Source organism: Clupea harengus, chromosome 3, assembly GCF_900700415.2.
Source record: "Clupea harengus chromosome 3, Ch_v2.0.2, whole genome shotgun sequence".
In the NCBI taxonomy this organism is placed as follows: Eukaryota; Metazoa; Chordata; class Actinopteri; order Clupeiformes; family Clupeidae; genus Clupea; species Clupea harengus.
In genome coordinates this window covers 4,020,395-4,036,847 of record NC_045154.1, presented here as the reverse complement: position 1 = coordinate 4,036,847, position 16,453 = coordinate 4,020,395, and the positions used below count along the sequence as shown (strand labels likewise).

The 16,453-nt window shown below is 40.5% G+C and overlaps 2 protein-coding genes across 3 annotated transcripts; both read left to right on the top strand.

Moving 5' to 3' along the window:
• The first annotated feature begins 3,452 nt into the window (after positions 1-3,452).
• Positions 3,453-7,123, top strand: lyve1b (lymphatic vessel endothelial hyaluronic receptor 1b). 2 transcript variants are annotated; one of them, XM_042707491.1, is made up of 6 exons: positions 3,453-3,600; positions 3,777-3,939; positions 4,771-4,907; positions 5,209-5,625; positions 5,746-5,818; positions 6,211-7,123. In XM_042707491.1, exons 1-6 carry the CDS (start codon positions 3,516-3,518, stop codon positions 6,398-6,400), a joined length of 1,065 nt encoding a protein of 354 aa, XP_042563425.1. In that variant the 5' UTR covers positions 3,453-3,515; the 3' UTR covers positions 6,401-7,123. The 2 variants fall into 2 exon arrangements, with proteins under 2 accessions (XP_042563425.1, XP_031418542.1); XM_031562682.2 differs by having other exon boundaries at positions 5,743-5,818.
• Positions 7,124-10,774: 3,651 nt separating this feature from the next.
• LOC105898043 lies at positions 10,775-14,670 on the top strand. Its single transcript, XM_031561937.2, has 7 exons — positions 10,775-10,799; positions 10,986-11,046; positions 11,130-11,166; positions 11,317-11,471; positions 11,730-14,007; positions 14,152-14,212; positions 14,333-14,670. The coding sequence occupies exons 1-7, from the start codon at positions 10,775-10,777 to the stop codon at positions 14,515-14,517; spliced, it is 2,802 nt and encodes a 933-aa protein (XP_031417797.1). The 3' UTR covers positions 14,518-14,670.
• The last annotated feature ends 1,783 nt before the right edge of the window (positions 14,671-16,453 follow it).

Below are 16,453 nucleotides of genomic sequence, written 5' to 3'. Positions count from 1 at the left end.
GCAGCGCAAGTAGAACAAGTTCCAAATGCTCAACCCAGGGAGAAATAGTGGTGTTCGCCTGCCTAGCACCTACACTGACTTATCCCTCTCCCACAACAGTCACAAGTCCCAAAACAGTCACTTGTCATGTGAAGTTGTGAGGGTTGTCCCTGTAATGTCATTATTACTCACTCATAAAACATATTACATAGCAGGTGTATGGTTCATCTTAGCCAGAGGTATAGGGCAAAATGTCATTGTACTTATTTACAGATTTTTGTAAATTTTTCCCCCCATTCTTTTACCCTCACCAGTCATATTTATCAGAACAGAGTGTATGAGGGTGTATGCCAGCTTGTAATTTCCAGGAAATGGAACAGTATGGAGGTGTTGCTGTCCTCTCAGGACAGGGCGTGCTGTGTGTGTTCTCTGAGCACAAGATACAGAGCCCCCGAGAAGTCAGGGAGTTCATATAGGCAGCCTATGGGCCTACTGCTCCACTGGAGTTCATATAGGCAGCCTATGGGCCTACTGCTCCACTGGAGTTCATATAGGCAGCCTATGGGCCTACTGCTCCACTGGAGTTCATATAGGCTGCCTATGGGCCTACTGCTCCACTGGAGTTCATATAGGCAGCCTATGGGCCTACTGCTCCACTGGAGTTCATATAGGCAGCCTATGGGCTTACTGCTCCACTGGAGTTCATATAGGCAGCCTATGGGCTTACTGTGCCACTGGATCTGCCACTAGAGGAAGAGCCTACCAAAACAACAACAATGATGAAACTCACAGGTAGATTCTCAAGACTACCTGCAGCACCTGTGCAAGCCCAAAAGGAATCCTTCAAGATGCAGAGTGACCCCGCCGCTGCAGCTGTAGAGCATTTCAACTGCCCGTTTTCATGAGGATGATGAGGAGTGGTTCAGGCATTCGTGGTGCAACAGGTTTCAATACTGATCTCTGAACTGTATGGCATGGTCCAAGCACCCTGGGGTAGGCTTGAGTGAGAATATGACTCTGTGGATGGATGCTTTATGTGTTGACCTATGACCTTTTCCTATCTGCCACAATGCAATGGAACAAGAACAACAGGAAGACTAGACATGGGTCCAAACAGGGCAGAACAACGTCAATGGAAGAACACATTAGGCTGGAATGAAGAGGACCATTTCCTATTGAGGATCAAACTTCAAAGTGAGGTGTATGCTGAAGGAGACGATTACAATTAATCTCAAGGTTGGAATATTTGAGGTCCTAAAGGACACAATTTCATCCAAAACACATTTACAGCTGGCAGCCCTGGGTAGAATATCAGCCCGTGCACAAAACTATTTACAAGGCACGTCAGAACAGCAGGATAACAATACAAAAGGGACATTAATGTGATGACGTTTTTGTCATTGTTTTGGCTTATAGCACATTCCATGTGAATGTTGATTACATGTTCATGGAACAGCCACAGGAAGAGCAGGGTCACAGGTTCTTCCAGAGGTGAAAGGTGGAGTTGAGAGCCGGAGAAGGAAAAATAGAAGAATAGGAGTGTCATGCAAAGATGAAGGGAGGAAAGAAAAGAGGAAGTGAAGGCCACCATGCCAGGGGTGATTTCCACCAATAGTCTCACACAGTCCAATTCTGTTGTCAGAAATATTTCTGCTGACTAAGCACATATATTCCTACACACAGTACAGTGAAGTTCAGAAACACTGCACTTCCTGGACCAGCCATGAAAACAGTGGTGGTGGTGGCAGAGTTACCATGATCACAGAGAGCTTAATCTGGTTTACTGTATGCAATTTCCTGTGAAAGGAGCGAGGATTGTATATTCAGAATGGTCTGCAAATATGCAGGACCTAATACATTAGTAGTTGCATAGTAATATAGCATGCTTTCTATATAATTTCATAAAAATACAAAACAGCTGCAGCATGGGTTTATATAATTCATTAGTTTGACATACTGGTTGGTAAAATAACAACAAACCTATCCTGGGAAAAATACTTGTAGACAACGACATGAGCAGTGACTGCAGTCACTGGCCAGCAAGCAATTCTGACATCCAACAGGTGATAGGAAAGGACATTTCACATTCCCCAATCCATAGATCAGAATAACAGAATTCGATCCAAGTCTATTCTCCATAGACATGAAGCTGAACCTAGAGGCACTCCAGAATAGTGTCATGAAAGCCAGTAGCCTATGCCATGCAGGACAAGCCAGTTTAAGTTTAAAGGTGAATTGTGTAGGATTTAGTGGCATCTAGCAGCAAGGTTGCAGATTGCAACCAGCTGAATACCCCTCCATCACCCCTACCTTTCCAAGCGTGTAAACCAGGGTTATGTTTGTCCGTTCTGGGCTACTGTAGCAACATGGTGGACTCTGTGGAAGAGGATCCGCTCCCTATGTACACTCCAAGGGTGTATTCTAAGATACCAAAAACAAAATGATTCAGAATTGCAGGTGATTATGCACTAATGAAAACATCATTATGAATCAGTGGCGGCTCCTGAAGAAATGTTCAGGGGGGGGCAATTTTTTTTTATAATGATTAAGGTGACCCATTCAGAAGGTACATTAAGTAAGCTGATTAACTCATACAGCAATACCTTTTTGTCCACTATTGGCAGCACACAACAGTAATATTTCCCCTCTTGCTACATATCTAGAGTAGCAAGTTACAGGTGGAAAGCTATGGAAGAAAGTTGCATCCAGGAGCCTTCATAAGCAAACATGATGTGGCTCCACATTAAATGATCCCACTTTTTCATTATCCAATCCAATATGTATCAAATGTTGTATGATGTAACATACAGGACACATGATATGTCCAGTAACAACATAAAGAAGGGGCAACATATAAGTCAAAACCAACAATATTTACTACATGTGGGAAATGATTGAAACTATTCAAACATTTAAAAGACTGCTGGTAAAATGGAACAAGTGAACAAGCATGCTAACCACTGTGTAGCACAACAGATTGAGGAGAATAGCGCTAATATCAATCTCAGACGGATGTACTTAAAGATGTGGCGGGGCTGCTGGAATGCTAGAACAGGCCATATTTAGTGGATAGTTTTGATAATGTAAGATTCCAATGTATGTCCCCCTCATTGATATAAACAGGATAAAGGAAATGGGAAATCAGAACATACATTAACATATATAGATATCAGAACAGGAACGAGGTGTACATTCATGAACATATATAGAGTCCAATTAAAAGGCATGGTTTGATTTAAGGGAACCATGCCTGAAAGAATTGAATTATGACTGTTGATGTGTAGTTTGCATGTCTTCATCTCTCATCATTAGAACAGAATTAGAGTCGGCATAGTCAGTGTGGGCCACAGAGTTCGTGTTCTGGCCCTAATCTCAGGCCAGAGTCAAAGGCCTTAGCACAGTCCATCCTGTCCTTCCTGTTTTCACTCTCCCAGGGGAGGGTTTGTCATCAGCTGAGGGCTTTCTCTAACATGCTGCATCTGCAAAAGGTCGTCCGTCTCCCTAAGACACCTGACAGGCCAGCAGTGAGGGGCAGCATGGCCAGACATTGGACTACTTCATGCCTCCTGCTGTGCGCCGGGGCTTTCTGTGCGCTTGCATTGGATCTTTCACAGGTTCAAGGTACGAATGTTTCTTTTTTTCTTCTTCTTTCAGAATTTGAGTTATTTTGATTCATATTCAAATGAGAAATGAAGTGCAAAGTGTAACATTCCTGAAATCATTACTGTTATCTCTGCAGTAGTAGGTTGTATACATACAACAAACCCCATTCCTTATAAAATGCTTCCTTTTTTCAGTGACAACCAGAAAGACTATATCAGGGGTGTTCATGGTCACGCTGAATAATCAGTACAGCTTTAACGCCTCGGTGGCCAGTGAAGCGTGTAAAGCTCTGCACGCAAACATCGCAACCCAAGCTCAGGTGGAGATGGCTCTCCTGAATGGCCTGGAGATGTGCAGGTAAGGAGTGATCCACGAGGAGCTTACAGAAGCCAGCTGAGCCAGCAACAGGTCTGGCCCTGATCTGGTCTGACTGATTCAGAGTCAGTTTTGATGTGTGTGTGAGTTTGAGCTGTTCATGTCTCTGTGTAAAGTCTTAGAGAATTGATCCTTTTGCTGGATCTTTAGAAGGTGTGCATGTACTGTGAGGGAGTTTTGCAAGCGTGTACAAAGACTCTATGGTTTGTGCATCTAGGAAATACAGGAGTTAAATTTGCTGAAGGAGCTGAATTTGAGATTTAATTGTGACATTCTTAAAGTTATGTCCAAGTGGATAATTTTTGGTGTACATTTGTAACAGCGCCACAGCAATGTGCATGTATGTACTGTATGGTGCTTTGGGAACATCTCAATGAATCAAATAGTCTCCTCAATGGAACAAACTACATCATGTTGAATCAAATAGTCTCCTCAATGGAACAAGCTACATCATGTTGAATCAAATAGTCTCCTCAATGGAACAAACTACATCATGTTGAATCAAATAGTCTCCTCAATGGAACAAGCTACATCATGTTGAATCAAATAGTCTCCTCAATGGAACAAGCTACATCATGTTGAATCAAATAGTCTCCTCAATGGAACAAGCTACATCATGTCGAGCCATTACCTTTTGTTTTTTCATGATCTTATCACGATGAAGCAATGGATGAAAATTTTATTTTACTCCATTCAGTTATTTTTATTGATTTCTTTTCAATTATAGAAATGATGTTTTAACAATTTCAAGGAAAAAAAACATATGACTGTCTGCTTGAGAAAAAGGCACATAGTTCCTGGCTCTTCCCACAGATTTGGCTGGGTGGAGGAGAAGATTGTAGTTGTCCCACGCATTCAGGCCAGCCCAAAGTGTGGCAACAACAAAATTGGACTTGTCACTTGGCGGGCAGCTGAAAGCAAAGCTTTTGATGCGTTTTGCTTCAACGCTGGTATGCTAAGCAATTTATTTATGTTATGGTGATTTGTGTTGCTAACAAAAGTCTTAAAAAATGTAAAATTATTTGTAAGGAAAATGAAAATCATATACATTTGATAAGATCAAGTTAGTTGGTTAGTGTGGTATTTTTCAATGTTATACTAAACTAAATTGACTGATGTCAAATGTGTAATGTAAAGATTTACAACTAAAATTCCCATTTTGAATCTGTTTCAAGACACCTAATGCCTGAATGATCTGAGAACATTATGTTCTTAATCTGCCTACACATTCTGTCTGTGACAACCCTCTAGACACAGTGACAACCCTGAGAGCCTCGACAGCTAGCATTCCGACCACGGAGAGACCGGACAGAAGCACTTCCCCTCAGCATCCTGCTACATTTCCACCTTTCCTTATCACCTCCACTCTGGCCAAGAGGCTCCCTGTCACCACTCCTACCTTCACACGCTCCTCTCTTTCTCCCTCAATCCTTCCCCCGTTCTCAAGCAAAGCTCCTGAACATCCCCCAAAATCCACCTCCTCATCTCAGTTCACTTATAAAGCACTCCACACAACTACTGTCACCACCACCACCACCACTCGTCTACCATCTTCCTCTCCTCCTTCCATTCCTTCCTCCTCCTCCTCCTCCTCTCTCTCACCTCCAGTGCACACAGGTGATCTCGCTCCATCTCATTCAAACTACCCCGAAAAATCTAACGTAGGAGGTGAGAATCATTGCAATGCTTAATTGCCTTTAAACACAGTAATGATGCATGTCAAATGATTCAGTGAGAAATATATATCCAAGTGATTTCATTTGTTTCCCATTTTCTACATTTCAGCAGCACCTATTGCGATCCTTACCACAGCGGTTCTAGTTCTTGGCATATTAGCTGGGACAGCCGTGTATTACAAGAAGTAAGTTTGCTTGTGCCCCAAGCAACAAAGGAAATGTGTTCATTTGTAAACGTATGTATCTTTGTTAAAATGTTACATTACATTCATCCTCCTGCAAATAACACAACTTGCAAAATGACAAGTTGTTGCAGTGACAGACATTTCCTATGCCTTTGTTTATACGAGTAGTCCTATGTAAGAGTAGGAACTACCATTAGCACTGTTTGGGGGAGTACTTGGCCCATGAAATACCATTACTCAGTAATAAAGGTGAATACGTTTAGTTCCTGGCACTCCATTTATATATACTGTATATCTTAGCCACACTAAGGTCATTGCATCAGTTCCTAATCAGCAGTTTTACTGTGAAAATGTTTTGGTTGTGCTAATCTGATGTTTTGTGTGCTGGACAGAAAAGGAAGGAGTCTCCCGTTCCAGAGGCCGGCGCAGGAGAAAGGAGCTGCTGAGACAGAGATGTTCAAGCACTTCCGGGAGCGCGACCTGAAGCGCCGCCAATCAGGAGGAGATGGAGAGAGAAGCAGGAAATGCTCCAGTGACATCACTCTCCTCATGGAGCAGGAAGCCAAAGCAGAGATAGCATAGGGATACATATGGATATAGGGCATAGGGATACATATGGATATAGGGCATAGGGATGCATGGGAATCATGTCCTCCTATCAGCACCGAAGTACATTTCATGATTAGATATTCAACAACAACTCAAATCTATGTAAATATTTTTCATGTCCTTTTTGCACAAAAACCAAAGACAATTTGCATTTTTACCCCAGCTGCTCTCACTCACTCTGCCTCAGGTGTTCACAGCTTATATAATTTCTGATGTTGTAAATAGTAGACTGATAGCTTCAGCTGCATCTTATGGAGCCACTGACTTTGACTTTGACATTGTAACGATTTTTGTATTATTTTCTTGCATAACATTTGGAGACTTTCTATTGGCAAAACATCTGTCCCAATTGAACAAGCCAATGCATGATTATATGCCAAAGCAGCAAGAATAATGATCTCATTCCTAGATAAATGTCACAATCTGTGTTCACTATTTCTCCATTTAATAAAACTGGATGTGACAGAGGCAAGAAAAAGGGCCATACGTGTTTTTATATGGACATTTATATGGACACCTTCTTCAGCAAGATACAGCTCTTGTTCCCACTACATAAAAATGATAAGTGGTGTCCAGAGGATATGAACACAGAATACATTCTTACTTTTCACACTCATGCTATTTATTTATTATGCTGTTGGCATTGCTTCCTGTCAGAATTGTATGTGATTAAACAAGCTATATTAATTTCATAAATCCAGTGTCTCATCATCCCTCATGGAGGTCCTAAATTCCTTTTTATAACCTAAATTGGAACATAAATTCTAGAACTAAGAGTATGTTCAACTAAGCTCATTGGTAACTGTGGCTACTTCTGATCATTACAGTTTTTTCCAATCATTTTAACTCTTGTATCCATACCATGTACACATTCCCAAAACACCTAACACATCACATAGGCGGAGATCCGGGGGGGACAGGGGGGACGTATCCCCCCCTCCAACAATCATTGTAAACACAAATAGGCTACATAATTTTGAATATTATAGTAATATTAAATAAAAGCCTGACAACACAAGCGGTGCTAATTATAAACGTATGTTTTTTTTAATTATATTTTTTTATAAATGTGTTTTTAAGTGTTGAAAAATCATGATCCCCCTATTCCTCAAAGTGGTTTGGTTCACATGCTATTTCCAAAGGGCAGGGCTACCGCCGAGTAGAATTGGCCGGGGCCGATTCAAATGATGTGAGCTTTACTAGCCAATGCTTTACTGAAGAAATACACAAGACAATCAAAGATTTCTCAAAAGAGTCAAGAAAGAAACATAAAAGGAGTTCTCTGCCATGGATAAATTAAAATGTTATTCAATTGATGAGAGAAAGGGATCGAGCCCTTAAAACATCCCTGAAGTCCAAACGGATAACTGATAGGCACATTTTTACAGCATTAAGAAACAAGGTGACAAGAGAACTTAGAAAAGCCAAGGCAAATTATTATCTTGAAATAATCGTTAATTCTAAAGGAGACTCTAAACAAATATGGCAACAAATAAAGACATTTCCATAATTGGGTGCATTTACATTTTAATGTTCATGAATGTACACTGTCCCTCTTGATCAAATAAACAAATTGATATTGATGTATTGATACCGTACTGGCAGCTCCCTGTTTCAATCAATCAGCCCAGTACACTATCAGATTGTGAGGAAACCAGCCGAACCAGTAAAACCTCTACAAGTAAAAACCAGTAAGTCATTTATCACACCCCTTGTTCAACAAGCACAAGCTTGTAACATGAAGCCTGAGGAAATGTCTTCTTAACTCCACTTACGAAGTTCACGGGACATTTCTGGCATTCATGAAAGTTTTCTCATCTGGGATTTGTTCTTAACTTTGAACAGAATTTAAGAATGCTAAATAGCAGTTGTAAATCGGCCAGATTGGAGTGCGCCCATGTTCTTAAGGGCTGAATTTGTGAGAAATAATTGGTGATTGCGTTCACATCAATTCTACTGACCTCCTCGGATTTAAATACTTATAATAATAATAAATACAAGAATATTTGGATCATAAACAATTACGTTTCACATTTATAGTCATGATTCTACGAGGCATGGTGATGTCCTAACAAAAATAAAAGTACTACACGAACACTGCAAATGGCATTGAATAAATAAATAAGCACTAAACTCAATCGTGTGGATATAGCCATGGTGGAATAGAATGGACACATCTACATTCTGCAACAGTAGGCTACCTCCATCTATGCACCAGTGAAGTTAGGTTACATGATGAAAGTCGCTCCAGTAAAGTCCGAGCAAAACCCACGCTGACCGTGTGAACTTTGGACATTATTTGTCTGTGAGTAGATATTTTGTGTTGGTACATTTAATGCCGTTTAGATAATTTCTGTTTGTAAATGTTATAAGAGAATTCGGTATTTAGCAGCCAAGTTATGCTAGCTCTCGTGGTATCTTGCTACCTTTATGCCATATTATTTGACGTGAAATGTATGTAGGCCTATCTCTTTATTTCTGTCTGTTCCAGATAGTTTTTCAAAATCAAACGTCCTGTATGAATAATTGCATGCTGATAACTTCAGTAAACTCAAGAAAAACACTGACTTGTGGATTCACTTGAAATTCATCATCTTTATTCTGCAAAGGCAAGTGTTAGCTAGCTAGTCCTGCAAGGTAGCAAACGCAGTACGAAGAAAGCATACAGAGAGAGAGGGCGACCAGCAATTTTTCCATGTCCCCCCCCCCCAGGAATTACTCTCTGAAATTTTACCATGTATTGACCCCCCTACAAAGAAATGGGATCTCCGCCCGTGGATAGTACAGTACAAGTTGTACACATTCTTATAGCAAGGTTCCTCTTGTTGGAATGTATTATCCGATACTGATCGGCCTATTTCATTATTGAATTGGAAATCATGAAATGCTAGTGTTCCTGCCTCATGGGCAGATCAGGGCAGATCAGGGCATTGTGACGCATATGAGACGTTATTGTTAGATCATTAGGCACAGTAATGCCACGGTTATGTTTCAAGTCTTTTCACACAGAACTTAAAATTGACCGAGCAACACAATACTACAGTTTATCGTGCTATTGGCTTCGTATTTTAAAGGTTTATTTCATATTTGCGGACTCTGGTCTTCCCGATCTCACAATGTCGGAAAGAAACGAGGTAGGCCTAAGTAATAGTATAATTTCAAGACCATTAGACTTACGTGTTTTAGAGATATACATTTTTGACTATTTATGGCTTAAAAATTGTTAAAATGAGACAAAATGTCCCTCTGCTTAGGTCCCCTGTTATAGATTATAATATACAATATATAAAAAAGATTGCTAGTTTTGTGTGTGTAATTTAATTGAGCTATTTTGTGTCCCATTGATATGGGGCTTTAGTTTGTGGTGCCAGCTAATAAATTAATAAAAATAACAGCTTACTCAACAGGACTGTTTCTCTCGAAAGTGCCGTTGACCAAATACCTTGGTTGTTGCGGAGAGAGTGTTCAAAATGATAATTATTAACTATGGTAGTTGTTCGCCAAGGCTTTCAGCAAACACACCCCAGGTCTATAGTTGGTCAAGAAAATGTATGTATGAATGAATACAAAAGAAAATATGGAATTAAAATTGTCTTATTTATAACTGTCATAAGATCAGACATGTCTAATACGCCTAGTTGCCATGACAGCAGAAGTTGCTAATTGTCATGATGACATGGCTGTATAGCAGTTTAGCATACAGGCATGTTGTCAAGACAGCTTAAATTGTTAGTTGTCACGACAACCAGTTGTCATAGCAACCCTTACAGGATGTTTAGGTCAATGTTGCCTGGGTGTTTCTAGGGTCTTTGTATAGTACTTAAGGTGGTTGATATGGTCATTGCAAGGGTCGCTATAATAGTTGTGGTTACTATGGTAGTTACCTGGGTGCTGTATTGGTAGTCAAGGTGGTTGCTAGGGTGTTGGTATGGTAGTCGAGGTTTTTGCTATGGTGGTTGCTAAGTTGTCATGATGGCAGTGGTTCCTAGGGTGTTGCTAGGTTAGTTGAGGTAGTTGCTATGGTAATTTAAGTGGTTGCTAGGGTGGTTGCTAGGGCATTGCTGGGGGAGTCATGGTGGTTTCTAGGGTGCTGAGTGTCAGTAAGGAGAGACAGAAGGATAGAAAAAGAGGGAGTGAAATGTTTGGCTATTTATGTTTATGTTGGAAAAACAAACAGACAGAAAGCAGTACATTGACTGAATAAGAGAGGATATGACTTGCATTTTATTCCAAAATCCTGAAGGGACTGACTGCTGAGAATTAACTGATGATTACAACTAACTATGTGTTTCCTCTTAGTCACAGAAAAAATCTTTTGAGGAATCAAGAGCTGAATGTAGTTCTACAATGAGGACCAAAAGGTTTGATGCAGGTAAGTCTATGCCAAATTCAGACATAACAAGTATGTCAATAAAAGTAGTCAAAACGAGTTTTAGTACATAAAAGAACGTTTAATATCTAACAGTCAATACAAGTTCCTCTGTGCCCAAAGACCCACTGCTAAAATTGTCAACATGCCCTACCACACATCTTAAAAATAATACATGTGCTTTTTCAGATCTGGATCATATGAACCTCTCCCCCATGATACGCCACCTTGTGGAGAACATGACAGAAGAGTAAGAGACAAGTACAAAAAAATTCAGTGTTTCCTGTCGGATAGTAAAGTTCCAATGTTCTAAAATTCTTTTCTCTTTTGCAGGCATTGGAGAATTGTCCGTGAGGCTCTATGTGTGCCTGTGAGTTTGATTTCGCCCACATAAAATCTTTCGTATATTACTGTTCGATTATATATGGAGGGTTGATTTGAATAGAAATTCTCTAATATTCTTTATTCTTTAATATTCCTCTCTGATGAAATACCTTATTGTCTGATTTTGTTTACTCAGAGGACCAAAGAAGAAGTTGGCCATCTTTGTGCTATCATAGTGAAGAAAGTAGTCCAGACTGCTCATTATTACCTGCTCCCAGTCCTCAGTGAAATTCTGGGTGTTCCTGTCGCATACGTATGTGGAATGACAAGATCAGGGCAACACACATTTTGGTATGTACAGTAATCACTGGAATGACTTGTTTATCATTTTATTTTCATAAAACACAAGATTTTACTGTTTATTACTCCTGTCATCAGATGCAAACCTAAAGTAGCACTTCCTCACTGCAAATCATGCCCAAATAACATCCCTGTTGTGAATTAGCATTGGATTCATCGTCATGTTTTAATTTAAGTGAACTATGTGTAACTAGTTCTGTGTAACTATGTGTTGTCAGTTATACATGTGGTCTTTATGCCTTGGAATAGGGTAAGCACCTCAGAGGCCAAGAGACCTGAAGGATCATCTCTACGCCAAGGATCTCAGGGGATAACAAATGAAATGCTCTTGGCAGCAGCCAAGAAAGAAGTCGATGAGATTTTTCGAGAATCTGTCAGAATAGTCAGTGGTTTGGATCCAGTTGTGCCTGCCTTACCAGAGGGATATTCTTCCATCTCCGAAAAGAATGTGGATTTGACAGCCTCATGCACCATTAAGGACTTTGACTCTGGTCCTACTACAGCACCTATGATGGCTGAGGACGCTAAAGCCTCAGGACTATCACAATCCATCCCCTTGCTCAACCAGTTTACCGACACTGAATTTCAACAAAGGGCATCAAAGCAAGTGAGTGAGGTTTTGCTCAAAACTCTTGAGAATGAATCCCCAATTGAGGAATTTGCTGAAGATGACGAGGAATCAAACGCCAAAGCAGAAAGTCAAACAGACCTCTGTAGGGTTCATGCTATCTTTCCATCTGGTCCCCTGTCAGAGTCTCTTGCAGTTGATCTAGTTGGTGATATTATTGAATCCATGAAGGACAAAGTCTCTGGCCAAGAGGTTCATTCAACATCATATGATGTTGTTGGATGTGTTATTGAAGGGATGAAAGATCTTTTGGAGAAAACACGAGCCCTAGGAACTGTTGTTCCAATGAAAAGGATCTACAGGACAACATCTCAAAGAATGTTCAATGCAATTCAGAACATGGTGGGGAAATTGTTTTGCAAATCTTTTCACTCTGACAGTAAAAAGAAAATGACAGTGGCTTCTGCCATCAATGTCACTAGCCAAGTAATTGTGTCCATGCAGAGTGAACTTCCCGATCTCAAGACGGCAGGAAATCTAGAGCAGGTAGAGCTGATTGATAAGATCCTTAGTGCTATGTTGAATGAAGTACAAGTGATTGACATTGAAACAGAAACAGACAGGTCACAAAGCCCTGGATTGCCATTGTCACACTCCTCAGTATCATTTCACTCAGAAATAGATGACCAAGCCAAACTCCCCGGTACTTCTGTTCTCCCTGAAGTGTTTATCGAAAGGATTTCCCCTCTTCTGACGCATACTTTTGTTGACATGGATGCTGCTTCATTGTCTCCTGGATGTGCAAATGAAACCATCAGTAGTGTGTTAGACACCATCTTAGAATGGGAAAAACGTGTACCCATCACTGGAAGACTGGAGAAATTGATCACTGAAACACAAATAGGTCAATATTCCTGTGATATTGCAGATCGAGTACATAAAACACTAAAAGGTTATCATGGTCTCCAGACCATTTCCGTGCCAGTTGGAAAGAGTCTTTCAGATTCTATTCTTTGCAAATTAACATCTAGAGCTGAGGGAAAGAATGAAATTCCATCAGGGTTCGTTTACAGTTATGTAGAGGAGGCTGTGAAGCGACTACTCCTGTCATGTTTGTTCCCCTCAGCATCTTCTGAGAATCAAGAACTTTTACAGAATAATCTAGAGACCTCAAAATCATCACCTGAGGTGTTTGGAAGTACAATGAACGTATTCACACAAGTGATGACCAACGAAGTCATGGTGGCACTCTCCACAGAGTTAAAGGAAAATGTTTCTTCTGACTTGAAGGAATTAGTTAAGGAGGATCAGAAACTCTTAGACAAACAGGCACAGGACACTAAAACTAGATCATCCACCACTAACTCAAACAATCTGCCCCCTCGTACTTTTGACGAACATACAGATTTGATGCAAAATAGTCAGTGTGAAGGAGTCACCAGTTCATGTCACCTACGTCTGTTAGAGTCCAACAAGAAGGACTATGCCTCCTTGGTCTCCATGCTGGTCATTCGACTCCTGAAGAAAGTCAATAGCTTACACCAGGACATTGGCACCCACCAGGATGGACTTCCAGATAATGTGCTGGATATGTCCAGAGACTTGATTCGGAAGATTCTGTCTGAGCTCGATACAGCTTTTGGCATGACAGGCGATGAAACCTATCCTAAGGATGTGAATTTTCACCAGATTTACAGAAACGTTTACAAAGAACTTACTCGACAGTTTGGGTCTGAAGATGTGCTCCGTTTTGCCCTTGAATCACAAGATCAATCTTTTGAATCATCACTGGTAGAAACGCTAACAAAAGAGATAACAAAGACTTGTAGCCAAACCAGCATACCAGCTTCTACACATCTCCCTCCAATTCAACCTACAGTTGGACAAGACCAAGGAAAGGAAAAGACCAGGAACAAAATGTTTCCAGTTTGGCTCAAGATGCCAACAATCAAATCGAAGGTGGAGTATCATGCATATAATTTAGCTCATGGAGCTTTTTTCTGTCATACTGTCATACAGCCATACTGTCTATTCACTACAATATGTACTGTACCCAGTTGTAGGGTATATCTTTAAGTTACTATATAACTATGTGTTCTTCAGAAACCAAAGAGAGGATCACAGAGTCTCCTTGTAAGCCAGGCCTCTCCTGTTGCAAACACTAGTAAGTTCATGGTGATATTTGAAGCAACACTTCAACTAGATCTAACTATGTTCATGTTTTTGCCTGCTATAAATTATCCGTTTGGATGAGGAGGATAAATCATTCCCTATTTTTTCACAGAGCTCAGTGAGACGCTGGCTGAGGTCACCAAGGCTCCTGTATCTGCTGGCCCACTGGAGATGCCACAGGAGGAAGAGACCGTAGGGTGCTGTTTCTTCAGGATGCCGAAATTCAAGTTCTCCTTCAAGGTGGAGTTCAGTTTCTATACGAGATGTTATTGTAATTTTAGACATTATGTGTACTAATGCTGATCAGAGAGGCTACTGAGTGAAGAACACATTGGTGTAACATGATCTGTGAGTATGCAGTTTAGATATTTCTTTATTCATTACAATTTGAATTTGAAATGATTTAATCTCTCTCTTATTTTATCAGAAAATGAGGAAAGGCGCAAAAATTGGGCATTGTGACGATGATAAGTCCTTTGAAGAGAACATCAATGTCTCAGGTAAGTGAAACTGAAAGTCTGAACACATACAAATACATTCATTCACTGTAACATTGAGTATTCACTAAGTAGACGTACTTGGAAAGTGTGATTTTTTTCTTCGCCATCTCTTTTTCAGCCATCAACATCTTGTCAGACTCGGCTCAATGAGGCTACTGCTGAACTGACTGCTTCTGAGAGCCTGCATCTAGACTGACCAACACATCTACTCCAGAGATGGGACTGTCTCACCCAGCTGTTTAAGTTACCAACACAGCTCAATGATCCTTTGGATCATCGGATCCTCTAAGAACTCTTCTGTCCTTTCAACTGCATTTTTTTAACCCCAATCTGGCTATTTTAATTAAACTTATTATTGCATGCATATTGGTGTTACTTTGCCATTTGTTGGGTACTATAGGGATGACTACATACAGTGGAGCTTGAAAGCTTGTGAATCTGTTAGAGGTTCTTGAAAGTTCTTGAACAACAGCTTTTAATTGATTTTAATCTCATATTAAACTATTAAATCATATGAATCTAAGAAGAACATATGTCACAGGCTTGAAGCTGAAAGGTTAGCTTTGCATTGTGTTTTGATGAGAAGTTGAGATGTCGTAAATCGGCCAGATTAGAGTGCGCCCATGTTCATGTGTGTCTGTAAAGCCCACTGTGTTAAGTGTTTGGGAAAAAACTGTAACATCCCCCATGCCCACAGACCTTAGAGAGCATATTAATCCACAACGGCCCAGACTATGACATACTGATGAGCCCATTAACTTCAAGAGAAACATCTCACATCAGAAAGGTGTTATTTCAGAACAATGTTTCTATCCAATGTCCACTAGATGTCAGTCTTCTTCCAATTATCAAGGTCTGAACCAGCTTCTGTCCAAGTACAATATCTTGGTTTTATGAACAACAGTGTGCTTCAGCGATTTTATTAGGTTTTGGAAAGGGTGTATCTCTCAACTTTGACAGCAAACTAAAGCCACACAGATGTGTCTGCACTAACCCAGGTAGTGAAGCAGCATTTCTGCTGCAAAAGCATTCCAGCACTGGTGCTACCAGAACTGAACTTTGTTCTGAGGATTTACTCAAAGAACAGCATAGTGGCTGCAGATAAGACGGCAGAGTGACTTAAAACACTGGACTAGTCCTTGCACCTAACAGGCATTCATTCATAGATTTGCTTTGCAGTGAAATGGCCAGACACCAGACTCCCTTTCCAACAGGTTTTCCTCAGAATTATGTAAGAGATGTTGATCAGGTTACACAGTGCTGAGTAGGAAAGAGGTGAGGTGAGGGTCACTGGAATTCACCCCCATAAAAAAAACAATGTTTTACAGCTATTGATATAATTATCAAGTGAAGTAGAGCGTATGAGGAAGTGCAGCTCTTAACGTTTCCATGAGCAATAAGAAAGAAATAAATGTTTTTGTGCAAATGTGCAGTTAAAATACTGTTTTGGTACAGTTTACAGCAAATCCGATCATGTGATCTGCTACTAACTTGGTCTAGTAGTATTTGTAAGCGTCCATATGTACACACAGATAATGCTAGAGAACTGAGGCAGAGCAAAAGAGTGACAGTGAGACTGAAAGAAACCAGGACAAGGACATAGAGAGAAAGATATAGAGGGAGAGGGTGAGTCCATGTGTGTGTTTGTGTGTGTGTGTGTGTGTGTGTTTGTGTGTGTGTGTGTGTGTGTGTCATTAGCTCGACCAGTGGAGAACCCTGCTCTTCTTGTTTGG